At 41.6% G+C, this 27,075-nt stretch overlaps 1 protein-coding gene across 1 annotated transcript in view; it reads right to left on the reverse strand.

The window, feature by feature from the left end:
- Positions 1-2,315: 2,315 nt before the first annotated feature.
- KDR (kinase insert domain receptor) overlaps positions 2,316-27,075 on the reverse strand; it is a 57,585-nt gene continuing 32,825 nt past the window's right edge. The window contains exons 10-32 of the mRNA XM_088056978.1: positions 25,584-25,695; positions 25,324-25,487; positions 24,361-24,517; positions 23,141-23,261; positions 22,450-22,558; positions 21,344-21,688; positions 20,301-20,447; positions 20,029-20,160; positions 18,254-18,360; positions 17,695-17,830; positions 17,328-17,432; positions 16,579-16,692; positions 15,274-15,362; positions 13,385-13,541; positions 11,861-11,961; positions 10,388-10,510; positions 10,138-10,249; positions 9,650-9,749; positions 9,427-9,532; positions 8,208-8,359; positions 4,870-4,966; positions 4,699-4,787; positions 2,316-3,844 (exon numbers count right to left, since the gene is read on the reverse strand). Of these exons, the coding sequence (XP_087913104.1) occupies positions 3,640-3,844; positions 4,699-4,787; positions 4,870-4,966; positions 8,208-8,359; positions 9,427-9,532; positions 9,650-9,749; positions 10,138-10,249; positions 10,388-10,510; positions 11,861-11,961; positions 13,385-13,541; positions 15,274-15,362; positions 16,579-16,692; positions 17,328-17,432; positions 17,695-17,830; positions 18,254-18,360; positions 20,029-20,160; positions 20,301-20,447; positions 21,344-21,688; positions 22,450-22,558; positions 23,141-23,261; positions 24,361-24,517; positions 25,324-25,487; positions 25,584-25,695 (3,080 nt within the window). The 3' untranslated portion in view covers positions 2,316-3,639. The remainder of the gene's footprint in view (positions 3,845-4,698; positions 4,788-4,869; positions 4,967-8,207; positions 8,360-9,426; positions 9,533-9,649; positions 9,750-10,137; positions 10,250-10,387; positions 10,511-11,860; positions 11,962-13,384; positions 13,542-15,273; positions 15,363-16,578; positions 16,693-17,327; positions 17,433-17,694; positions 17,831-18,253; positions 18,361-20,028; positions 20,161-20,300; positions 20,448-21,343; positions 21,689-22,449; positions 22,559-23,140; positions 23,262-24,360; positions 24,518-25,323; positions 25,488-25,583; positions 25,696-27,075) is intronic.

Here is a 27,075-nt window from a genome sequence, read left to right on the forward strand (position 1 = left end):
GGCAAGGACTGGATTTGCCAAGACATTTCTGTGCAAATGATTTTACAGTATCTCTTGCAGGGAGTAGAACCTACCTACCATGCTTGAACACCTCTGCATTCTTCAGGTGGGCTGTGTTTACATTGATAAGAGCTGACATGAGCCATCTCCAAGCCCTGAAAGTGCCTGTTTCTGGCATGACTGTGCTTGATTCCCCACATCCTAACCCACCAGCAATTACGGCTCACTCTGGCAGTTCCTCTGAACGAGTCAATCCCATCACTGCTTCTCCTCTGCTCACAGTGCTCACCCAGCTGCTCACAGTGATATGTTTGGATACATAATTTTATAAGTGTCCCTTCTATTTATTGTAGCTCACTGGGCTCAGCTCCAGGCTGAATTTCATGGACAAGGATGCTGATCCGAATGTTGACACTTTGCTGCATGGCTGCAGGATAGAGATAAAGCTGGGACTGGTTTGCAAGGCATTTGCAAATCTGCATTATATGTCTGTTGTTTCATTGAAAATACCCTTTTTGGAATTTAAAGCATCTCAAAGACAGATGTGGCATGACTAGGGTTTAGCTGAATGCACTGTATTCAGAATACAACAAAAAGTCCAGGTGTTCTAAAGGATGTAATGGCCATGGTTTAAGAAAGTAATTGTGTAACTGGATGCCAAATACATAAACACATTTCTAGAACCCTTGCTTGCTTCTGACAGTGAATATATGGTTTGGGTTGATTTTTATTTTTCTTTTTAGAAACTAATTTCCTTTCCTAAAGCAGGTGTGTGTTAGTTGCCATATTTTCCAGGCATATTTAAAGCTATTTGGAGCCAGAAGAGCGTTTAACTGGCTGACAAGGATTGTAAGTGTGAACTTAGTAACTGACATGGCTATATCTTGAAATTTCATTAGTCTGCTTTGTGGTGGGAGGCTGTTTTAGAGGTTCTGTGAACACACAGGGAAGCATCTGACTGCATGTATGTGGCACATATCATGTGTTACACCAAGCTGGAGAGGGAAAAAACTGCAAAATGAGATGCCTAAATTGATCATCCCAAACCTTGAGGAATGCAGGTCTAGGGCAGATGGATATCAGTGGCACATCTCCATCTTCACCTCAGTGCTCAGTGTCAGGACTCTCCAACATATGGCCCATCAACTGACACTGTTGTGTCAGTGTCAGTATTTTATGTCCATTGTGTAATAAATATAACATAGAAGAGCCCTTTCATTAAAGATAATAAAAATGTTGCAGAGGGGGATGTTAAAGGATGTAGCATTGTTTGTTGAGCATTCTCTGCTGGCTAGACTCTTGACTGGGAAGCAAGGCAAATGTCAAATAGATACACGAAAATACAAGTCCTTCCTAGAAGCCCTTACACATGATCTAGGAAGCCTCTCTCTTTTTTCCTATCTGACCTCCCCGCTCCTGATTTTCCTGGCTGTAAAATGCTTTAGATTTAGGGGAAGCAATGGAGAAACATTTACAACCTGACATCCCATAGCCTTGTATTTGGGTAATGCATGTAGTGTGTAGAAGGCAGTAGTCCCATGTTCAACCTGAGAAGAATTTAGCAGTGACATCTCTCACTGCCCAGACAAATGTTCTCACTATGTTACTATACTAGCCTGTCTCATTTCAAACTGCAATAAAGAGAAGCTGAATTAAAGTTTGTAGTTTGCAGCTTAACTTCCCTTGCAGTGTATTTTAGCATAAGCTGTTATGCCCCTAGCAGTGGACAGCCTTTCCCTGAGAACAAAGGCCTACACAGTGCAGAAGAGAAAGTCAAAAATTGGACAACAGAGTGAAAAGGTAGGAGCTTTAAGCACAGATTTAAAATAAAGGAAGACTTCACTGCACAAGAGCAGGGAAAACATTTAGTCTGTGGGAAGTGAGCTAGGAGAAACAAAAGTGGGAGAAGAGAATAAGGCTTTAAGCAAAAATGCCACTCCCCAGGCAAAAGCCACAATACAATTAGATCAACCATCCCCCAATTAACATAATAAACTCTTTCAGAGGAGATTCAGCTTGTACAAGCAGTCTCTTCCTCTGGCCATTTCTCTAAAAGTATTTATTGCCAACTGCTAAAAATCACTGAAGTTTCTTCACTACACATGCTACAACACGTTTGTAGACTTGAAACAAGTAGTACTTTAAAATCTTCCCTGTCAATAGAAAAGTTATAACAAAAGAAAACAAACCTACTTGTAGCCCCCAGCTCCAAATTCCCAGTCCCTTTTAATAAAGTGAAAAATTCTAGCTATTAAAAAATTTTGTGACTCTTGCAATGTTGCAGAACACTGATACAAAATGTGAATAGTACAATATCTGTTATATAATATATATTTATATTTTAATATATTACATTTATTTCTACATAAAGAGGCTATAAATACTGTATATGCCTTATATTCATGGTTCCCAGCATTTGACATTATAGTAAGTACAAACAAAAAAAATACTTATAAAAATACAAAAAGAACTCAGTAGAAATAGCTTTACATTTTAAAATCTTGTAGTCCTCATTGTCTATCACTAGAGTTCCGGGACTACAAGAGCACAGGTAAGAAGTTGTCCAACAATTAGGCACAATTTCATCACTCAGAGAAGATCAGAGCTGCCACGAAACCAGTCACAGATTCCCAAGGCTACATAAACTGAGATCTCTGCCACTGCCAACAGACCTTGAGTTTTCAAAGAGTCAGATCTAAATCTGAGGGAGGGGGAATGAGATGAGAAGGTAGGGTGCCCTTAGGATGCCCCAGCAGAACCACAGTACTTCCTGCGCCTTGGGTAAATGACACTGCCTTTTCTACCTGTCGGAGGCTGCCCAAGTGGTGATCTGGGGGGAAAGGAGTATTTTCCGCAGCAGTTTCAGGCAGCTCAGAGGCAGGTAGGCATCTGGCATGAGTGAGGCATGACTGAGGATAAAAGGGGAGCAGAGCCATCCTCAGAGGTCAGGCATGGCCCTGCTATTTGAGTCCCATCACTTGGCTCAATGCTCTGCCTTCTCCCTACTAACCAACTTCACTGAGAAAATGCAGCTCACCGGCCTTGTACAGCAGCCTTTTTCCTCTTCCAAGGACAGAGACCATCACCCCCACCTATATTTAGCCCAGCCTATGTTTAGTCTTAGGCCATTAGAGTGCCAGAGCCTTGAGCTGAAGGTTCCTTTTTTTGTTTGTGAAGGTACAAGCAAGGAATAACTCTGAGAAACAAGAAGCCAGTGCTGTGCTGTTTCCTTCCTGGAGTCCAGCCACAAGGGGAAAAACAAACAAAAAAAAAACCAAACCACAAAAGCAGGGATGTGCCATTATTTCGTACAAGTAGAAACAGTTAAGTCGAATGCTATGATGCTGCCTGCATCAGGCAGATGCTCGACATCACCAGGCTCAGCCTCTGCCATGGGGTTGGCATAGCCCACACACCACAGCCAGGGCTTTGCACCCTCAGCCACCAGCGTCTCTTGAGGAAAGGAGCCCAGCCTGGCACGGCGCAGTTTTGCTGCCAGATGCTTCCGCATCATCTTCAGGAAAAATAATGTCTTTCCTTAGTCCCATGGATGCCATCTTTCAATACATCAGACCTGAATACCACCAGCCCAGGCAATGAAGGCACATCCCAGGGGGAGCTGGAGCTGCCGGCTCCACCCTAGAGCAGCACGGGGCTCTCGTAGGGGAGCCCATGAGCGCGGCAGAGCGGGGGCGAAGCCTCCTGGGCACACAAGAGTTCAGTTTCCTCGCTGGAGTAGACGGTGGTGTCCATGTCATCCGAGTGGTATCCCGACTGGTACCCACTCGTCTGGTTGGAGGCTTCGGACATGACGGATTCGTTACTCTTGCTGGGCACCAGTGTGCTGCAAAAAACATTCAGAAACAGGGCTGAGAGGGCTGTGAGGACTGTCTTCTGGAGGGCAGGTGGGTGACTCTTTCCATCACAGCAACAACCAAACCAAAAAGGTTACTTAAACCTGGCTTCAAGCCCTTTTAAACATACATTTGATTGTAAGGAGAGACCTTTTCATATGCCCTAACTTCACTAATGCATGAAAAAGATGTTTCATTTTATGATGACACAAGGAGTTAGATTGTGACCGCAGATGAAATGGAGAGAAAGCTTTTAGAGGCTTTACTTCAGCTGTGGTGCAATTGTAACTGCAGTATGCCTTCATCTGCACTGAAGCTGTCCTGGAAAAAGATAATTCCTGAGAAGCTCTCAGAGAGCGTATGTGAGGTTTCAGCTCCATGAATGCCGCTGTGTTTTCTGTGAACTGCACAATGAAACCCCTGTACAATGCTCTGAAAATACACCCAGGTACATCCTGAAAACTTGAGTGTCAGCTATAAAAAAAAAAGAAAACAAAAAGAAAAAGCAAGTGAAAAACCGAGAACTGCTCATCGGTCCAGACAGGTCCTCATGTGCTCAATTGTGTGCACCAGCTCAGTACCTTTGAGAGGTGGTTGATGCTATTGCAGCTGATAAATACAAGTCCTTTCTGGGCACTGACTGAGGCTTCCAAAAGCTGCATTGCCTCCTATCTTCTAACAACAAATGCATATGACCAGGCACACCAGGCATAATTTTGCTCTCTGTTTTTGAAAATGCTTTAAGAAAAGATTTTGTCTTCCAAACAATTTTACAAACCAATCAGTCTTCTGACATATTGCAATAAAAGGTCATATTCAATCCTATGTGGAGCCTGTGCCTTACCTAAAGGGTATTTTCACTTGTTTTTCACTTTCTTCCAATGCCTTCAGCTCTTCAGATGCAAGAACCATCCCACTATCTGTCTGGTTTTCCTGCAAAGGTGTTGGAAAAAGATTAAAAACACACAAAAAAAGTATCAACAGAAGGAAAGTATGTATAAACAGACAAACTCACCTCCTGAACAACTTTTACAGTGGTAACCAATGGGACATCTTCAAATGTTTTCACACTCGCAGGGCGGCTTTTTCTCTTGCTACCTTGTCGGTACTGACTGCAAAGAAAACAAAACAAAAAAATTTTGTGTCCACTATCCACAACTTGGCTGCAAACAGCACAATGATATCAGAATCCTTTTATCTCTCTTCAGAGAAGTTAAATAGTTTTTTTCAAAACATATTATGCAAACTCCAAAATATCTATTTATTGAAAGGGATGAGCAGCCTAGAAAGTGGCATATTTCTGACCTTTTGCTCCTGACAATATTGATCTCAGAGCAAATTCTAAGAAATGGCTTTGAGAAAACAGCTTCTTTCCTCAGTTACACTGGAGGGCTTCACTTCCTGCAAGCTTTGCTTAGAACTATAATAAACAGAGAAGCCTGGAGCACAGACGTGTGTTTCTTCCTTTGGACTGCACTTCTGAGACCCCTGGCTGGACCTAGGACAACAACAGCAGACTCAGCACACTGCTGCCCTTAAGCCATGGGGATCAGGACAGGGAGTGCTAAATCTCTCTTGAAGGCTCTTCTCCAAAAGAAGCCCTCTGGTTCAGGATGACATCCATAAAAAATATTTGAGAAAAAAATAAAATTGACTTTCATGGAGATACTAAAACAGCAAACAAAGCGGCATCCTCAGCTTTCTGCCTAAGTGAATACGGAATGAAATGGATGGTGTCCCCGTCAAACAGGGCAAATTTATGCTCTTAACAGCTAATGAAGGAAAAGCCATGGAGTTAGTAGAGTAACCTGCATCCACTTGAAGTGCAAAGCTGGAGACTATTAAGAGCATCACTCACCTCTTTTCCCAGCTTTGAGTCTAACTATGCTGAATCCTGCTTATCTCTAATAGACATTTATTTAAACTGGTGGGGATTTTACAAGTTCCTTAAGAAGCCTGCTCAGGTGCTCAATCACACTTTAGAAAGTTTTTCAAATATTAAACCCAAGTATTTGCTCAAATAAAATTTGTCTTAATGCTGGGGACACAGACTAATTATTTAACACCCTCTTTGGAGCAAATTTTCATATACTGAAAACTGTTACCATGTTCCCTCTCCATTTTCTCTTCCTAAACTTAACAAAACCAGTTCTTTCAAGCTTTATGCACTGGCCATGTCTTCTGCTCCTCTGCAGTGGTATCTAATTTATTTTCCATCCAACACTTCCAGGACCAAAACCATCAAATGGACAATCTAGTCCATGCACCCTCCTGGACAACCTGATCTTGTAAAACTCGAAGTTCATTTCACAACTTGCCTTCTAAGTTTGGGAGCTCCCTGTGTGCCTGTATTAAATGTCTACACAGGCATAGAACTGCATGGCCAGGACTACAGTTTTCCAGGGTGGTGAGGGCTGAGAAGCCCAGCTTCTTTACCTCAACGACCTCCCAAGTATGGGAGACCTGTCTCTGCTCAGCCCAGACAAGAGCCAGCCTACAAGGTTTGTTGCAGACGCATTAAAATGCAACTCCTCTGCTGTCATCCAGGTCAATTATTCTCCTTAAAAATGAAACTTAGATTATTTTGACTCAATTTGTTCTTGACAAATCCATGCTGGCCATTTGCAGTTAATTTGTCTTCCTGTAGGCATGTAACATTGTTTATCTGAATGTTTATTCCAGGACTGTTCCTAAAATGAAAATTAAACTGATTGCAGAATTACATTTTTTGTTCTTTCTAAGAGCAGGCTTTATCTTTACACTTCACACTAACTCTTTCATACCTCACCTGACTGTTTTTAATGACAGTCTTTCAAAGTTCAGAAATTGTGTATCTATTTCCTAAGGCAAATGTAGCAGATGTTAGGAGATCCTGCTGATTTTAATTTAATCAGCAATCTAACTAATCTTTATTATTCTCCATGTTTTCCCCGTTTGTTATCCTCCTCCAGCTTTGATTTAGTGATTATATTTCTTCATAGTCAGTACTTTTGTGAAGATTGAAAAAGACATTTCTAAACAGATTAATCTTTCCTATACTATCTGTATAGCAAGACCCACGCCTACAAAATAATTTTCTGCTACCAGAACTTTAGAATAAAGCCCCTAAGCATGACTTAACCTCCTCACTTTGCCTCTCTTAGCATCATTTCCACAAGTGCTTTCACAATCCTGTCACAAGGTAAGATGGGAGAAAAGAGATTCAAAGTCTCCTTAAATGTCAACAGAGGGCTTTTACTTCTGTTCATAACAGGAAATTGGAACCATGAAAAGCCATCTATGAAGTATTAAAAGTAGAAAATAAGTGTTAAATCATGCTATTTTGTCTTTTAAATGTGTATAGTTTGAACTACCCCGCTACTAAAACGTGGGGTTGAGAGCTGAGCTACACAATCTTAAGTTCAACTGAAGTGTGAAATTCACTGCGCCTATGTAGTCCTTTCTAGGACCACATAAAAATCCTGCTCTACCCCAGATCTCCATCTGTTGTGGTTGTGATACAAGCAGTGGTACAAGCAGTGAGCAGTGAGGCAGAGGGCTCTGTTTCATGGAAGCCACATGAAACCTGCCAATAGAGTCCGTGTCCACCCTGATGGTCACATCCATCTCTTTCTACCCTCCTTTGTCTGAGACTGCATTGAACAATCCAGGGGTCCCAGCATCTCAGTGGCTGCACTGGATGCCTTACATGCCTTTCTCCCTTACATCCCATGCCAGAGGTCCCCAAAGGGTCCAACATAAGCCCCTGAAGTGCATTAGTACAGACTCCTTACTGGAAGGTCACCTCTGCCACGATACCCAACAGCATCTACCATTGTGGATGCCCTAGGAGCCCACCAGAAGCAAGCAGTGGACAAAAAATGGTGACAACACTATTTACTTCACCTTCCTCTCGGCTATCAATTCATGAGCTATTTTCCAGTGTTTCACTTTAGGAGGAGAAATTCCAGAGAAGTTATTAAAAATAGATCTATCATCATTAATATTTTTGGCAGCTGCAACACAAGAACACGGCAAACACAACTGAACTGGACCAGTAAAACCTTCTATGCATTCTGGTCCTTAAAAACACATAACAGTCATTTTCATGGGTTTTGCTTTTTTTGTTTGTTTTTGAATGAGAATACCAAGTCTTGAAAGGGTAGCAACATTAAAAATTAATTTAAAAATCACTAGCTGGGAAGGTAAGAAACTAGCTTTTGCCTCCAAAAGATTTATAAATTTCTTCTTATCCCTATGGAGAAGGTTAAATATGGACCAGGCAGCTAAAGTCTCTTCCTTTCATTTTCCCTTCCCCCAGCATGAACAAAACCTTCCCAGAGGCCCCAGTAGGATGTCCACCATATAAAATACCTAATTCCTGCTGTGTTGTCATAATGGAATTTAGGATCACAGACTTCCTCTTCCTCCCTACAGGAAGCAGGTGAAGTTGGGAGAGAGAGACCCGAATCCTCTTCCATATTCAGCGATACTGACAAAGGAAGGACAACGTAGTCTTTACCATCCTGTAGAATGCAGTGAAAAAACACAGAAATTAAATAGGCTACAGAGACACACAGACATAAACAGATACATGCACATCCATGGAGAATGCATCAGCCCAACAGTGTGGGTGCTTTATTAAACTATGGAGAGTATACCACCTTTGCAGGAGCAGCTACATTAAAAGAAGGAAGATAAATAAAAACCACTTCCAAGTAGTTCTCAATTTTTTTAAAAATAGATTTTTATATGATATGCTGTAACATAATGTGCAAAAAGGACTTTTTATTGATGTCTTCGAAAAAATAGATTTTAATAACATTTGAATCCCAATGCCACAAAGAAAATGAACCTGAGAGTTCAGAAGGGCAGTGTAATTCCCATCATCACTGAGAAGTTAGAAAGGGAGAGTCTGTCTAATAGGGAGCACACAGCCAAATCCATCCTCCTTCATTCAGTGGGCTCACATCTATGGTCCTGGCCTTGTCCACTTCCGTAGTAACTGAAGAGAAAGCCACAAGATGGAAAGCTTGGAAGGGAGGCCCATGTCCCTACCTGGTCACTCTCCTACTGCAATGCCTGCACACAGGTCATGCCTTAATACATTAATTTGTGTGGAGCTGCTCACAGGCAATAAAGTTCTTGTATCCTTGTTTTCCAGGATAGCCACTAAAAGCATTGCAGCCCACACCCTCACATACACTAAGATAGCCATCTTTGGCACAGTAAGATCAACAGCAGCTACCTGCTGGAATGCATCTGCAGTGTGCAGAAAATCAGCAGGAGAGCAGGGAACTGAGCCCATGCCAACAGCTCTCCAGCAAAGACAGCAGGAGTGTCATGGGAAGCTTTGCTGGCAGGGCAGAGTGGCTTTTGGTTATCACAACACAGCCTCTGGGATCTTTACACCACAAGTCACTCTCTGCTGGTCAGAGACCCAACTGCTGGTCAGTAATGGGAGCAGTAGAAGAAGCCCAGGCTCCCTGACAGCTCCAGCAGACAGTACCCAACTATGGAATGCTGTGATAGCTGGCAGGACAGGACAGGTTCAGCCAGTGATTTTAGCAACCAGAGAATACAGTTCATGTACCTGACGGACGTTGGCTTGCAGTAAATTCCCCAGGTGCTCCACCAGCTCTGAAAAAGTTGGTCTCTGCTTAGGATCTCCATGCCAGCAATCCAACATTGTTTGGTACCTGGAATGACAGAACCGATTAAAATACCAGCATAAAGAAAACAGAAAAAAATAGCTTGTTTCTGCACCTTCTAGTAGTGTGGGGTAAATGTGGGCAATTGGAAGAACAGTTTCTCACATTTCTGGTGTTGTATAGTCTGGTGCTCTCATTCTCGTTCCTTCTTTCAGCCTCCTGCAAAATTCCTCATCAATTTTCACTCCAGGGTACGGTGATGCGCCTAAAATGAAAGCAGCAGTAATTTTAATGCATTAGACTCTTAAATTTTGGGATTAATTTTCAAGTAAATAACTTGCTATGGTTTGTGTTAATAAGACAATTTGGTATATTTGGATGTGTAAACAATTTATATTTATGATGGAAACAGCAACTGACTGAGTAAATGAGGCACATCATCACTTACTGAAATTGTATGAAGAAGCATTTCAAGCCTATGTTCCTACATTTGCATTTTAAAGAAAATTTGAGTATTTTACTTCTATGGAGAAAATATACAGGAACTGTTCAAGAAATAAAAAGAAAATGCTACAGAGGATCCAAGAGCACTATGGCTGTTTTCTTCACACTCTTTTGTTTAGAGATGGCTCAGTAAAATTAAAGTGACTCACCTAATGAAAATATTTCCCACAGCAGAACTCCAAAGGACCATACATCACTCTGAATGGTATATACTCTATCAAAAATGGTTTCTGGTGCCATCCATTTGAGGGGCAGTCTGGCCTAAAAGCATTTTCATAAACAAAATGGTATCACAGTTTAGCAAAACATAGAGCTTCCAAAAATCTCTTTAAGGAAAAAAGGAAAAACAAGTCCCTATTTCATATTAGTTCTCTATTAAACAAATAATCTAAAACTTACATCTCCTTTTCTGACGTAATCTGGGTCTTTGTAGATGTCTCGAGCCAAGCCAAAATCACAGATTTTGACCACGTTATTGTCTGACAAGAGGATATTACGAGCAGCCAGGTCTCTGTGGATGCACTGCAAAGAGAAGTAAACAACTTCATACACTGCCTGTCATCACAGCTCTGTCCACAGGGCTGATCTCTTTCACATATGTGCGCTCCTGCCCTCAAAGGCCAGATAATTCTTAAAACCTTTTAAGAAAAAGAAACCTCAGCATCAACAGTTGCTGATTTTGAGTGCTTTTTTGATGGTCACAACTGATTTGGCTCAGGGAGACTTGTGTTCCCAAGTCCAAACATACATCTGTTTATCCACTGTGCAGAGAGGGCCTTTGAAGTTAGCTAATTAATTATCCTAAGAAGCTGACACAAAACAGGTTCAGATCTGATTACCTTTAGATTTACTTCGGTTCACCCAAATCTGTGTACTCCACTACTTCTCTGAAAAACACCACACTAAAATGCTGACTTGATTCCAACACAAACTAATCTTTACTACAGAGAAAGAAGTCCATGTCTGTACCTATGCAGAGCATCAGCTTACTTAACAGCCCAAACACTTCAAAACCCAAGCCTCAATAGCCTGAAGTAAAAAATCAGCCTCTGAAAGTGGCTAGAGATTTGCTTCTACTATGGACTGAAATTGCAGATTCTGTAAACAGGTATTATTACATTTGCAAGTCAATCGGGATGTATATGAAAGGCAGACAAAAGTAGGTTTGCAGAGAAAGACTCTGAAGTCTGCTCTTGAACACCTAGCCTGCACTCTAAAGCAGTGTCTTATTTCCTGCTTCTACTTTCTTTTCCCATTTCTAAGTATTTTTTGTTTCTATACAGCTGCAGGCAATTCCTCACTCTTGCTGGAATTGTCATCTTTTGAAACATGTGCTCTACATATTTAGACTCAAACCACAGAAAAATATTTCTAGAAGGCCACAATGCAGGTGAGGTGCTGTTGACTACCAGGGTGTCCTCAGCAAGAGATTCCCCAAGGAGTCATCCATGAAATTTCATAGCTGAGTATTGTCTCTCCTCACACCATCCTTCCAATCCCTATGCACAAAGGTACAAGTAACCTCCTCAGAGCAAAATCCTTTACTCCCGTTTAGGCTCCTGTTACCAGGGATTTGTCCCTACTGCCTTTAATAGTCCTCATAAGTCAGCTCCCCTCCTCCAACCACTTAACCATTCTTGTATGAACTGGTGGCCCATAAAGCTTACACAGATCACTAACATTTGTGTCAATAAATGCATGGGCTGTTTCACTCTGTAGTATTAATGATTTGGGTATGTCTTAGAACAAAGAGAAAATGTTGCAGATGACTGCCAGTCCAAAGATGAACATGCTGTTTCCTTCTACAGACCTACAGCATTACTTCCTGCAGTCAAACAAATAACATGCCACTCTTCCTGAGAAGTTCCTTACTTTGCGTGAAGCCAAGAACTCCATTCCCCTCGCCACCTGGAAGCTATAACAGATGAGGTCCTCCATGGTCAAAGGGTTCTTGCAAAGGTCTTCATGACCAGCTGCAAAGAATCAGATGACAGTCAAACATGCCCTTTGTCACTGACTTCACCAATAACTGCTTTTTAGGCAAAAGTCCATCCGAACCTTATGCCGTACTGGACTGGAAGAGCAAATCAAGCACTTTTTTTAGCCATATAATTATCACTAAGAACCCACTTTACAGCAAACTAGTCTTTTGCAAAATAAACTTTGAGGAGATGGGTTATACCCTTGGCCTCCTTGCTTATTTCCAGAGGAAAGATTTGTGAAACAATCCCAAAAGAAAAACAACTGAAACTCAGCTCACAAGTTCCTAGGAGAGTAAAGCTTTCTAAATCAGATTAATTTAGAAACTAAGGACAGGGAGTCCCCACCTAGCCTTTCTGAGGAAAGGATATGCATTAGGGAGAAAGATTTTTTTTTTGCCAAAAAGCCCTGCTAGTTTAATGTAGAAGAACCCTAATATCATCATCTAGTGACCTACATATATATATATATATATCCGAAGATACCTAAGCATTTTGTTCCTGCTGAAATAAACAACTCTGTGACTTTGTTCACCTTTTGATTTTAAGTAGACATCCACCAAGAACTACAACACTGGTGGCTAAAACCTTCACCCCTAAGGGCTGCTTGAGGTCTACATAATTCTTGTAACATCCCAGTTCAGAGGGTCAATGTCTGCACCAGGGAGTACTGGAAATGGACAAAGTACATGCGTGACATTACCTATTAGATTGCATTGAAACTGCAAGATCATTCTCCCTGTTCACATACTGATGCTTTCTTTGCACTAAATTATTTTTGGTAGCAGTAGAGGTACAGGCCGTAGAGCTATGGCTTTCCTCCCAACTAGTCTGATCCCACCCCCAGGTGAAATCAGCAGCCTCTGAAATGGCAGCACTGAGCATTTTGTACCGCATGTTCCAAAGAAGAACATGGCAAATGCATCAGTGAAACCACTGCAGAGGATATGTGCATCCTGGGGAGGCTTTCAATGAGTGATAATTCAGGCTGCTCCTGACAGACCACCTGGGCAGAAGGAAGGCAAAGCAAGCTTTCTGCTAATAAGCAGTGAATCAAACAGCATTTCACAGTATTTAAGTTCTGGGTAAACATTAAGGAAATTCAGCTAGCATGCTGGTGCATCCCTCTCTGCACTGCCTTCGGAGTTTGCAGTTTTCCCTGAAAATATTGGGGCATTAAATAGACATACCTCTGAAAAGCTTCACACTAAAAACAGACCCTTTTCATACAGGACATTATCTGGGATCAGGCTGAGGAGTTTGGAATCTAAATAATTCATAGCTCAGGAACTTTGATCATCCAGAGAATATCCCGCACACAAGTTTGAGGAAGCTTTGGAAATCACACAGTCCCCAGAGTCCCTCATCAGCCCCACCAATGACACATGCCCCAACACCAGAAGAAGATGTATCCTACCATCCTCCTCTTCCACATCACTCAGGGACCGCTCCTCCACAAAGCCAGAGCTTGCTGAGCTCTGGCTGCTCGTGATGCTGTCCAACCGTCGCTTCAGGTCAGAAGAGACATCGCCAACATAGTTCTCCTTCCCCTGCCGAAATCTGGCACATTTGGTCTAGAAATATGAGGGGAAGGTGAGAAAAAAAGCTGAAAAGCTGAAAGCCTACCAGAAGCTTCTGCTGGAGAGGCAGTGATGCTCCCTATGGTCTATGCCAAGGTCACCAGGGAAGGCAGGGAGAGCAACCCAGAAAAGGTGTGATCAGCTGCTCTGCTCCAAGCCAGCTCTGGTTGGGGCACCGGGACGGTGCACGGACAGTACCAGCAAAACCCAACTCATGGCCATGCAGGTTCACCAGCTGGAGCACCCTCTGCCACTCTACAGCACAAGTTTCTCCTGCTTTCACAACCTCCCAGCCAAATGCCACCAGTATCTCCACATGCAGTTAGGGGACTAACTGCACACTGAGGAGCTGGTGTCTTCAGCCCCTGGTGTCCTCCACTTGTGAAACACACATGGGTGGATGCTGCCAAACCCTCTCATACACTCCAGCCTCTCTGTACTGCTATGCCTTTACCTCCTGCTGCTGCAAAGGCCCTTCTGCTAAACGTCTACCTTGGCCAAAACCCTAATAGCCATCAAAATCTGATTTACTTCCTTCTTCCCCTAAGCCACTCCATGCCTCTAGGAAGGAATCCAGCCCCAAAGGTGTCTTCCAAAACATTTCCATTTTCTCCTGCTTTGGTTTGGTGATTTTCTCCCTGGCAGGGCTGTTTCGTGACACTGCCAAATCCTATTCCCGCTGCTTGTGCAAGCAAGGGTCAGCACTCTCATGAAACCCTGTCTCCTTCTTCAAGGCCTCTCAGATATTTGTTTATCTTTTTACCTCACAAGAAGATGCAGAGAGTTCCCTTTGCCAATATAAAATAGTAAACAATGTCTCCAAGGATAAAGAAAAATAACCCCCTGGAGAACCAACAAGCACTGGTGAGAAGCTTTGATGTAAACACAGCAGCTGCAGGAAGACAAGTCTACCAACATGGGAGAGTACAGCCCAGGGGCCTCTTGGCTGTGGGTGGAAAAGGCTAGGGTCCCCAGGGTAACTCTGAGAGCTGGGTACACACAGCCAAGTTCTTCATACAGCAATCTGACCCTCAGAGGGCATGGATCCTCCAGATGGATGCTCTCCAGAAATAAGATTCCTGTCAGAGGTGCCCAGAAATGAGTTTGAAAATGCCAGTCTCCATCCTCCCACTTCTGTCAAATCAGGGTGCAGAAGGGGTGCTGTGATGGAGCTCCTTCTTGTGAAGAACTTGGGAGGTGAAATGCTGAATGTAAACTCATGAGCTACATCAATTATACAAAACTATTAACAGCAGAAGAAATGTATAACCTCGTTCAGCAATGAGCCAAAGGGACAGTAGAACAGATAATCATGTGACAGCAGATACCTAGGGATATCTGATAGATATATAAACTAAGCAAGGAATGCAGTTATTTAAGGTGGTCTGGAGCTTAACTAAGAAAGGAAAAAATTCAGGCTGATAATCAGAAAAAACTTCCTGAAAGATACAGCCAAGTGTAGAATAGTCTGCCAAAGGAAATAGTGGAAGCCCAGTTCCTTTGCACATTTTAAGCTAACAATAACAAAACAGCTACATTGCAGGGGCCAGGGGAAAGACTAAATGACCTCTGATGTCTTTGCCATCTCTCATTCCCATGAGAAGCACCAAGAAGCACCAAGACATGTCCCCAAGGATTGCTGCTTCAGTCTGCACTAGAAAAAGAAACACTGTGTGTGGAAAAAACCCACCAAATCAAAATTTTACTGTTAACCTTGACTCCTTACCTTGTACGGGACAAATTCACTCCTCTTGCTCCGTAGGTAAGCAGACAGATTTCCGAACTTGCAATATTCCACAATCACCATGAGTGGGCCTGTACAACACATAAAGCAATTCATTAGACCACTTATATCCCACCTTATCTCACAGCATAAATTCTGGCTAGAAATACCTACAGTTCTAAGAGCATTCCAATAGCTAAAGGTTTTTTTAAAAAATCAGTAATTAAAAAAAAAAATCTAATCAAAGTACTGAAATTATTCATTTTTCTGCTGTTTAAAGGGAAAAAACAAAGCATATCAAAATCACGGGCTTAATTTTGTATGTCAAAAAGCATAGTGGTGTGCTTGTATTTAACATGCCGCTAGCAGCCCAAGCTAATCGACATTGTGAGGATGCAACATAAATATTTGAATGAACTTCATTGCAATTAACCTCCACAATAAAATACGTATGTGATTATCCATGCATTTTTGTACAGGTGGTTAAACTACTGAAAATTTAAAACAGGAAACTTGGTTTCAGACATATATGCCTAAATGTACAATCTAAATATGGTATTTCATGTCCAAATTTACTTCATATAAGCATATGCTATGATGACAAATTTTCATCCTAGGTTCCACATACTGGCCATCTCTATTTTATTATGGAATAAACAAGGAAATAAATATTTATGGATTAAGTTTCCTTCAACTACTGACTTCTGTCATGGAACTTTACAAATTAAATTTTCTTCCCACAGTAAGCCAACAAGTCAGCTTCCCTGAAAAATTATTACTTAGTTACTTTACACTGAATTTCTTCCAAATTAGTTTGTAGTACTGGATTTGCTAAATGAAACATCTGTCCCTGATTATAAAGTGAAATAGGTTCATCCACCCAGAACTAGACTCCAAGATGCAATCTCCCCTCCTACACACACATACACACACAGGCACCAACAGCCCATCCAAAGACAGAGAAGTCACAACTTGCTGTCACCCTGTAGCTGGTGACAAGAGTAACTTGTTAAATCTGGTATTAGACTCATCTCTGAAGTCTGTTACACATGGGCTGTCCACTATAAAGGTGGATCTCAAGTACAGAAAAGCAGTGATAGAACAACTACGGGATAGAGCTGCATGGCCCTTTTTTATTCTGCCTTTATTCCACCTCTGGACCTGCTCACTCTTATCAGATTTTTTGTTGTTGTTAGAAAGCACTACTCTTTCAAATCCTTATTTTTTAATTTCAATTGTCTATGCAGCAAAAATTGAAGAAATAAGGTTGTCATTTAGCACCTTCTCCCCCAGTAAGAAGTTACTCACCTCCTGGCTTTGTGCAGGCTCCAAGTAAATTGACAACATTGAGATGATGGCCAATATGAATGAGTATCTTCAGCTCTGACATGAGTGCTCTGTGCTCACTGTGGGTTGCCCCTTCTGCAGAGGTAAAGCAACACAGGTCAGGAGCATCACAGACAAAAAGGTTTTGCCCTCCTCCCCATTCTCTTCTGGTATTTATCCAGCCCATCAGGTGTGGAGCTGTGTTGGCTGGTAGGCTGTGTCAGCTGTGCCTGTACAGCCTGCTGTGGAATACAGCCTCCAGCTGCTGGCAGCCCCATTTTGCTGTCCCATTATGTCTTCTTTAGGAACAATGTGTCTGGGAACCACACATTTCAACTTTCCTGTGGCAAATGTGAGGCAGTATAATATGATTTAAAGTGAGGAGAAAGCTATTCCAAACTACAACTCAGTTTGGAGCGTGCCTAAGCCATTGTCTTGAGACTTGCAGAAAGCTTCCAACGAGGATGCATAAGGCAAAAATGGACACGTGCAAATTGATTGCAGGAGCAACTTTACATTCTGAACATAAGCAGAATTATAAGCAGTGGCTAAGAAACCACAGTTGCATTGCTCCAGTTGTCAGTGAAGGAAAGGCATGTACTTTCTCTAATCATTGCTTCATGATAACAGCCGTTAAGCTAAACTTTCACAAGGATGGGTACAATGGTTATAGTGTTGACAAATATCCCTATACTGTATATTCAAGTTGAAGTTCTAGTCATTATTTTTACCTTTAAGCATTTTGACTGCCACTGTTTTGCAGGTAGCAGTTTTGTCAATCCCAAATGCATCTGCTTCTATGACCTGGCCAAAAGCTCCACGTCCAAGAGGTTTACCTTGAAGTGAGAACACAAACATACTCGTTTGGCGCAGCAGGCAAAAGTTGTAGAACAAAAACGATACTCCAAAATTAGTTCATAAAGCAGAAATTAAGAGAGGACTTAAAATGTAGATAGGATGCATCATATTCTATGGGAACACAGAGTGCACCCAGGGATCAAGCAGCAGAGAAGTACTGTGGTGAGCCAGGACCCAAAACACCCTCCAGCACAGTGCTGGCTGCACTATCACTAAATGGCTCATGCAATGGAAACTCACCTAGCTTTAGCCGGTCTCTGGGAAACTCCCACTTGCTGGCATCATATGGGAGCCGCTCACAGTGCTCGTCTATGGGGACTTCATCAGGATCCATGATGATTGACAAGTAGCCAGTCTTCATGTCCCCTCCGTTGGCCTGGAAAATGGTATTAGTTGCAGTTGCACAGTTTTTTGCTGGCAGTGTGCAGGCAAAATGCCATTTTCTCACTTTAGAGTATTTTATTAGTTCCCAGAAATGCCAGGCTACCATTTCACTAGACCATGTCATCATGAGTGTGACCATTGTTAATTAATCACACTTTTCTTTTCTGTCTCTCTTTTTTTTTTTTTTTTTAATAAACAGAACCAGATGAAACATTTTTCTCTTGCAAGGGCCTGTTCAATTAAAAACAAATTTCTGCACCCTTGGTTCCAGGCAAGAATGTTATGGCATGGAGAGAAAAAATGTGTCTGTTGATTTAAGAACAATGGAAAGAAGCAACACAAAAGGCCTCAAGTCAGCTCTCATTTGTCATGCAAGACCAGTGCTGATAGGACAGTATGAGAATTTTTTCATTACCCGCTTAACGGTCCGGAGGATGATTACAAGAAGCAACCAGAAGAACATGGCAATCACTGCAGTGCCAACGAGGATAATGAGCTCCAGATTTGTTTTCTCTTCAGCGCCTGGGAAGAAATAAATGAGTATTTGAATGATAGTTGGAAGCATATTTGTTTTGTTCATTCATTAAAGTAAAGAATGGAGGTCCTTGTTCTGAAGGTTCGTTTTAAAAGTGCAACATGGAGCAAGGAAACGAAAGCAAAACAAAACAAAAAGCTTGGGGGTTTATGTTGGAATATTACAGTTCCATGCTGTTTTACACACCATCCCATTTCTCAGCATCAACTTTGTTCCAAAGACAGTGTCTGGACCTTTGGCAAATATGAAAAAGTAAAATTCACATTTTGGAAAGAAATAATTGTTTTAGAATACCAAAAACTAATTACTCCTTCTTTAGAAACCAAAAAAACATCCCCATCATATAGAAAATAAAGAGCTGTGAGAATGACCTAGAGAACAATCTCTCTCTTGTCTCTTGACATCATTCAGCTGGGGCATAAAAAATGTGGTTCTACAGGAACATGATAATAAGGTCTATTTACAATGTTCCTTTTCCCATAAAATAGTGGCCAGAAGATACCATTTGAACACCTTTTAGTGCACAGATACAGCTCTCTTTTTCAGCCCCTGTGTGCCACATCATGTTCCTATATTTCATGCCTTGCACCACAGAGATTTTCCTACACAGCAGCACACTCCATTGCATGACCCCCATGAGCTGCACTATAAATTTACTGGAGTGAAACAGTATGTCCCACACAGATTTCAAACTTCTACAGATGTGCCCCAGTCATATTTACCACAACAGCTGAAATCTACATCAATGCCATCTGCAGATAATTTCCACCCCAGGTAAACATTTTGCCCGACATCTTAATATCCTAAAGAGACCTATAAGAATACCATGATATTTCTTTAATTACCTTGATGGTATGGATCAGACAACCACCCTGACTTTAAAGACAGAGGTTTGTGAAGGGCTCAGTGACTAAAGTATGAAAATATTAAGAACAAGAAGCTTTTAGTTTGAGGCTTCTTGTTGCAGGTCTTAGTGGAAAGTCCATCATGGTCCCAGCTACCCACACTGCCGACTAACCTCTTGCTACCATTTATTGTTTGTCATTGCAACTCGTATTTTGGTGGGCCACAAAAGGACTGGAACAAGTGAGAGATGGGTCTCACAAATGCTGCTTTCAGAGTGTGGTCTGTGGTGGACCAAGGCTGGAGTCCTCTAATTCAAAATCACCACAGGTTTCAGTGAAATGGAACAACAATCACAACAGTCTGCAAAAAAGCTTTCATTATGCTTTCCTTAGATGCTCTGAAAGCAATGACACAATTCAAAAAAAGGTACAACATACTATGCTAAAAAACACAGTATGACAATTATGTTACCTAGACAACAGGGATGCCCCAGGATATCTGCATTTTTACGTAGCTCTGTTGTATGGGTTTGCACATGATATAGATTGGCAGAGTTTTCTTTGCAACCACAAGATAGATCCAGGTTTTGTTGAGAAGCTCTAAGCAACATAGTGGAGAAGAAAGCATCAACCTCAACAGCTGGGGTATGACAGCTGTGACAGCATCCAATTTGAGCTTGATATGAATGGTCAGGACTTTTCACAAATTTCACAGTGTACTTTCAGATCTCCCATCAGGATAGCAAGTAGATTTTCCTTCTAGTTACTCTAAAGATTTTATGCACAATCTGGAAAGAAGCAAACACCAACCTTCCACTGAAAAAAAAGCCACTGCTTTACTGCATCCAAGGACATTGCATGCAAGGCAGGTGTATAGCCCTCCATCTTCTTTCCTCACTCGACGGATGGTAAGTGTTTTGTTCCCATCTTTCAAAACAATACCTGGAAAAATATTATGATTCTTAATTTTGCTATTTCTATGTCTCTTTCTGTTAAGAATTCAAAATGAAAATTTTCATGGTGAAAATCAGCAGTCAGTCCCATGATAGAAAGCTTTTTAATAATAAAGGAGCAATCCTCACCTGAATCTTCCACAAGGGTCTCATTATTTTTAAACCACATGATGCTTGGACGAGGAATGCCATTCACTGCACATGACACTTCTATAGTTTCACCAATGTTTGTTGTTTGATTTTCTAGGTTTCCAACAAGCGTGGGTGCCATGGGCTCTGTTGGTTTGAATTACAGAAATACAGTAAAATTACTGATTATTAAGAAAAAGATCATTTTTTTTCAGTAGTAGCAGTGCATGTCCCAGTAACAAAGTCTCAAATCCTTTAATTACACCAAGAGCCAAAGTGTTCATGTTAGTTAAGATCATAGTTCAACTTCCATGTGACATGAAAAATTTATAATAGCCAAGAAAATTTCAACGGTATTGATATAACTTGCTTTAGCTGATTTAATTTGTAACTGCTCAGGCTGCTGAGGGAAGAGGGAGTAGTTGAGAAATTGCTTCCCTCACATTTCTGTGTCCAGGGACCTTATGAGAGGTTTGACATTAAACATCCATTCAGGACAGGCTGTGAACATGCGGAAGTATTTTCCTGAATCTGCCTAATCAACCTAGACATCTAGATCCCAAAGCAAAGTCATCACTATTTGTGTGAAAAGCTGAGTGATTATCAGCTTGCATTACTTGTTCCTGAATACTAGTATCACTCATGGCAGTTTTAAATTACAGGCACTACTCCAAACTCAAGAGTCAGTCACACAAAACAACAGCATGAATACACACGTGCATATACAGCTACAGAGAAAAACATGTTCTGAAAAGTAAAGTTGAGAAGTTACTGAGCTAAATGCATTACTTCAGCAGAAGCCAAACACATCTCCTTGCACAGTACAGTGGCTCAGTCAGTGTTTCCTCACTGGTATAAATGAAACAGTCTCTGCTGCCTGAACAAGCCCCAGAAGCGTGTGTTACAACTGGTATAAATCCATTTAACAAACTGAGGGCACCATTAACCAAACACATGCAAAGCCTAACATATCAAAAGTTGCCACTACTGCAATTGTTTTCATACACAACCACTCATTTTGCTTCAGAGTAAGAGATCCATACCTTGAACAGTAAGGTGCTTCACCAGGCAGTGCTGTGTTTTAGCCTTTTTGTCCTGAGCAATACAAACATAGTCCCCTGCATCTAGGAGGGAGATGTTACGAAGGATGAGCTCTAAGGTGACATTTTCACCATTGGTATTTGAAACTGTCTCATTCAGTTTCTGGAGAGCATTGAGATTCTTGCAAACAGGCATGGGCAGTCCTCCAAAGGGAGTCTGCGAAACGTGAGCGCTGAGCTTGTACCATGACAGCTTCTCAAAGGTGAATTTGTCTGCTGTGCATCGCAAGGACATATTATCCTTCTCTGTCACTTGATTCTGAGGCTGGACATTAATTTCAAGTCCCCCTGTAAGTTAAAAAAGTAAAATAAATTCCTATTTGATTGTGCATTTTGTGGCTAACATTAACTCAAAAAAACTGTTTTGGAAATACAGATTTTGTCATCCTATCTGGTTGAAAATAATAAAAAGAAACAATGAAAATGATCAGTCAAATCAAACAATCAACTAATCAATTATCAAAGGAGCACAATCTCATTGAAAGCAATACATGGATCAAATGGATCAAATGAAGGACTGTGTAAGAAATACAGTTACTCTTCCTGTAGAAACTTACAGCAACCTAAAGATGATTCTCAGCACTATCTTATAGTTCATTTTTAGATATGGATTAAAATAAATTTTTTGGCATGTGAATATGGAGACTGATTGTTAAGGAGACAGAAGCTCTTTGACAGTGGTTTGGAAAATTTTAGCCTTAGCTCTCACAGTAAGTCTTTACTCATTTTGTGACACTACTATAATTTCTCTTTTGCTCTTTTAAGTGACTGCAAAAACTCAAGAAGAGTCACTCTTGGGACGACAGCTCCCATCTTGCATCACTTTCACTGGCCCACCATTCTGATGCTAGTAGAACTAATCGCTTGGCTGAAATTAGTGGCAACTTTAAAGGCTGCCAAAAGAAAATCTTAAGTAAACCTAAAATCCTAAAGAATTAAAGAATTGCACAAAGGACAGAAATCAGGTAACATCACTGAAGTGCCTTTCATTAGCAAACAGACAAAATAACATTAATTTAACATGTCTGTCCTTGGCAGGGTGCACTTACTTGTCACATGGAAGGAGATCACTCTCTCACTTGACCCAGCCCTGTTCATAGCCATACATCTGTACAAAGCAGACACATTTGCTGCTTGAATCACGAGGGTGCTCACAGTCTACAAAAAAACAATTTCATACCATATCAGTGCTAAAGAAATGCCCAGCTCCCTCAATAGCTCAGCAAAGGGCTCTGCAGATATCTGTACAACCACAAATCCCTCCAAAGCACAAATCCATGGCACAGCAGAAGCACAGTCCCCTTCTGAAATTTACATTTTTGTCCTTAAGTGTGTAAATATCAGGTAAAAGGAAACAGGAAGAAGCAGAAGACGGACTTTGGTATAGGTGTTAAAAAATGCTGCACTCACAATTTTTTCTTCTTTTCAGTCTCTCCAACTTCTATTACAATTAATTGGCAAGACTAACTCACCTAACTTTAAACCACTAAAAGTTAGTTATTGAAATCTAAGTCAGTTATACTCCACAACAGAGATTCACTTTGGATGAGTGCTCAAAGGACCTGAAAGTGTGTATCTCTACCTCTTGTTTTCAGCAGGAGCTTGCCCACCTAGCAGAGAGTACATTCCCAAGTTTAACAATATGAAAAAGAGTCTCATCTCTAGTGATATATTTCCAGACATGTGGACTGCTGAACAGAGTTAATTATCCCCAGCCAAGAGAAAAGAAAATGTGCTCACCTTTGTCTTCCCAGCAATAGTAACGACCCGGTGCTTAATTTCAACCTGATTCCCACCCTTTCTCTCTGAGATCACTTTCCATTTCTTGCACGCATATGGATTGGCTCCTGAGCGAACTTTCCTGAAGTGTAAGTAGAGACATATGCATTAGATAAGAGGAATATTTGCCCTTCAAGAGAGGTATTTTGAGTTTTCTTTATAATATGCAGATATTTATAAGTCAGATGCATCACTGGCCACAGCTTGCATCTGTGGGGAAAGCGTATGCTTCTGGAAATATTTCCATTAAATTTCACCCTATAACCTCCTGAGACCTTCATGCTCTTTAAAGTAAAGGACCCCCAAGCCTAAAGGTGAATTTCCTAATTAATCTGCCTGTGTCAGCTCATTTGGGATGGTTGGAGGAAAGCAGCTATTCTGGGAACAAACCTCCATTCATAAATGGATGATTCAAGTCGATTTAGTTCAAAGGAAGACAGAGAGACATAAAAATCACTGAACTCCCTACAAGAATTTCTTGAGGACAGTAGCCATTGTGTAGGAAGCAACCAGGCACCAAAGGAAGAAACTAGTGGAATCATTTTAAAAACAACAACAGGAAAGAAGAATGCTTTTTTTTTTTTTTTTACCCTGGTCTTTTTTTTTTTAAAGGAAATCTGGGCTTATGGCAGATCCAGATAAGGGAAGCTGCGTGAATCTCAGTCAGGCACTCTCTCTATCATTCCCCAACATCAATCAGTGCACTTCCTCTGAGATACACTTTCACACAGATAAAGAGCACCATCACACTCAGCACTTGAGCACAAGAAAAAAAACCACCACAAGGACACATAATTAGCATAAGCAGCAAATTTCCTCTGTTTGGGAAGGAGTTTTGGGCCTGCAGCCCACAGGGGGATCTGAGGGAAGGGCATGCAAACAGCTGCATTTGAGACCCCCTGCAAGTCAAGATGCCCTTCAAGAGAGCACGACAGCAACATGCCAGCACTGCTGGATCCTCTCCGCGGGTGGCCCTCGTCTCTGCCAACAACAATGACCTTGGCAGAGCCTGCCTGCAGCAATCTGTAAATTAAGTACAACAATCCTTTTCTTCATTGGCCATTGGGTTTGCACTCAGTAACGAGCCTGGATGAGGGAGACACCAAACAAACCCCAACCCAACACAAATATCACTCGAGACCTACATAAGCTGCAGAAGATAACAAGGGTTTGGCACTCACTGGGGGCTGAATGTGCACTCCTCCTCCAGCTGCCAGTGCCAGAGCACGGTGGTGGGTGGTGGGACCGCGTAGATGGTGCAGGTGAGCGCTTGTGTCGAGCCATACTTGTAGGAGTCCACAGGGGCCATCAGTGCGTTCTCACCAATCTGGGGGGGCACTGCAGGGAGAGCAGCAGGTCACAGCTCCCGCTGAAGGGTCCCCAGTGCGCATGCATTAGACCCACAGTGACCAAGTCACACCATGCCCCAGTGAGAGTGCAACACAGAGCATCTCCAAGGACAGGTGGGGAAGCAGTGAACCTGCCCAACACTTGGAGGATCAGGATACTTGGGATCTCCTACAAAACCCTCCTTCAATACTCCATGGTTTAAAATGCAGTTCCTGGACTCTCACCACCATTTCCAGCCATTAAATGCAAATTATTCCCCAGGCCTGATCCCTCTGCACGTAGCCTTGCTGCCCTTTCCAAGACCTGCTGTCTTCAAAGCATAGGCTGTTTCCTGGGGAGCAGAAAGGAGGAGGTAGGGGAGGAGGAGGAGGGTTGTAGAGGACAGGGCAGAAGAGGAGGGATAGCCTGTGTGGGGCAGGAAGGATGGGTGAGGCGGGACAGGGCCAGGATGGAGCGGGTGGAGGAGGACTCCAGCAGCACAGCCAGCAAGAAGGGCAGGAAAAGAGCAGGACACAGAGGCAAAGAATAATATACAGAAAAAAACCAAACCAAAATATAAAACCCCACCCGACACAAAGTATCATCACAACACTGACACCCAGAGTCTGCAGCCTCTTGACTGACACATCCTAGAGCCAGAAAAGAGGAGTCACCTCTGCCTTCCCAGGGCTGAGGTTCAAGAGCTGTTCTTCTTCAGTACTTAAATCTTCATAGGTATGGGATGAATTAAGCCTAAGGATGGTAATATGCCACATCCACACGTGAAAGAAAGGCACCTCTGTAATCCCACTTACCATTTACCAGCAGGGTATATGTATGTCTTTTCTGCATCTTGTTAATGGGGTTTGTAAGGACAACCGTGTAATTCCCTGCATCCTTTTCAGTTGCTTCAGTGATCACTAATGCATAGCCAAGTTTAACTGTATGATTTGCATTGATGGCTTTTCCATTTTTATACCTGAAAAAAAAAATACAGAGCGCTTTGAATATTTAAATTATTTGCTTTAATTAAGAATAGTTCATTTTTTCAAACACATTATATCCCAGTTCATACCATTTAGCCTCTGGTGGAGGATATCCTTTAAACTTGACAGGAATTTTGACTGTGTCACCTAGCCTTGTCTCAACGACATTCTCCATTTTCTCCAGGTGAATAAAAGGACTTTCTGGGGAAAAAAAAAAAGGAAGTAAACTAAATGGTCTTTTCTCAAGGACCAAAGCTTTTCATTTGGGTTAGCACCTAACAAAGTGACAAATAGAAGATAGTGACAGGACTATGGGTCATTGGTAAAGCACAGCTGGCTCCAAATTGGGCTCTGGAGAGATGCCACCATGAAAATCTAGTCCTTTCCTTCACACAGAGGAACAGACCAGTTCCCTCACCAAGGAGCTCTGGAAAGCAGAGACAAGACAGCTCTCAGGATAATGTGCCAACTGTCAGACCTGTATATACATATATATATACATATCATGAAACTCTCTCAATATACTCATTCCAGGAAATTAGACTATTCAAAACTACAGTGTGATAAAGTTAAATACCCTCAGACTATTCTCAAATATATATTTGAACCACTGCATTTACAGACTACTTTGAAATTATTTACGTTATTTGTTATAAGTTATAAACTTGCATTCAGACATAAGACAGTGATTAGCCTTTTGACTAAATTAGCCTTTTGACTAAGATTTAGGATAGTTTAGACTTAGTATCTGATATACTCAGTATAGCACATGATCTCATTTTGGCTCCTGAGGAGCAGAACAGAAAGAACCCAGGAGAAAATTCAGTATATCTTGAATCACTATGCCCACAATAAGTTTGAAAGTTTTGTCTTTCATTTTAAAAGTACCATTAATATTCTGGCCCCTGAAATCAAACCTCAGGAAAACCAGTCTCCTTTAAAATATAAACCTCTTTGTCTGACTCAGCGATTAAAAATGGGCCATTCTCATGCTGGTAATTTTTTTCTATAAGTTAGTGGAGCTGGGGCTGTGCCCAAGAGGGGCTTGAGAAAAGGCTGTAGGATGTGGCCTTGTACTTATCTATTCACTTAGCCAAAGCTGTTTCCCTTGCATCATTTCCTTATGACCAAAACTCCATTTGATTCATCTATTCATAATGCAAAAGCTGAAGGTTTTATTTTCTTAGCTTCATTCATGCTGACCCAGACTCTTGTGTCACAGAGGCACCAAGACCTAGCCTAAGTTCACCAAGAGTGAGAACAAGCAGCCCTTGTACACAGCCACCTACACAAACTGAGTTTTACAGGACCTTAAGGAGGTCAATGCAGAAGAGGGTCAGAGCCTTACATTAGTTTATTTTACTGCCCACTTTCCAGTGGGATTCTACAGCTTTCAGTAAAATGCAGCATCCTTCAAAATCTTATTAACTAAGGATGTGGTATAAAAATAATCCCATACTCCCATACTAGTTGCAAAAGAAATACTGTAGCTACAGTTTGGTTCATTTCTGACATTTGATTCATCATCAAGATGCCTTCTGCATCCCAGTAATTAACACCAAATCTGAAACAAGCAACAGA

This window comes from Pseudopodoces humilis, chromosome 6 (genome assembly GCF_049639895.1).
Source record: "Pseudopodoces humilis isolate 2021_Gansu_Grassland_sample_001 chromosome 6, ASM4963989v1, whole genome shotgun sequence".
Lineage (NCBI taxonomy): Eukaryota > Metazoa > Chordata > Aves > Passeriformes > Paridae > Pseudopodoces > Pseudopodoces humilis.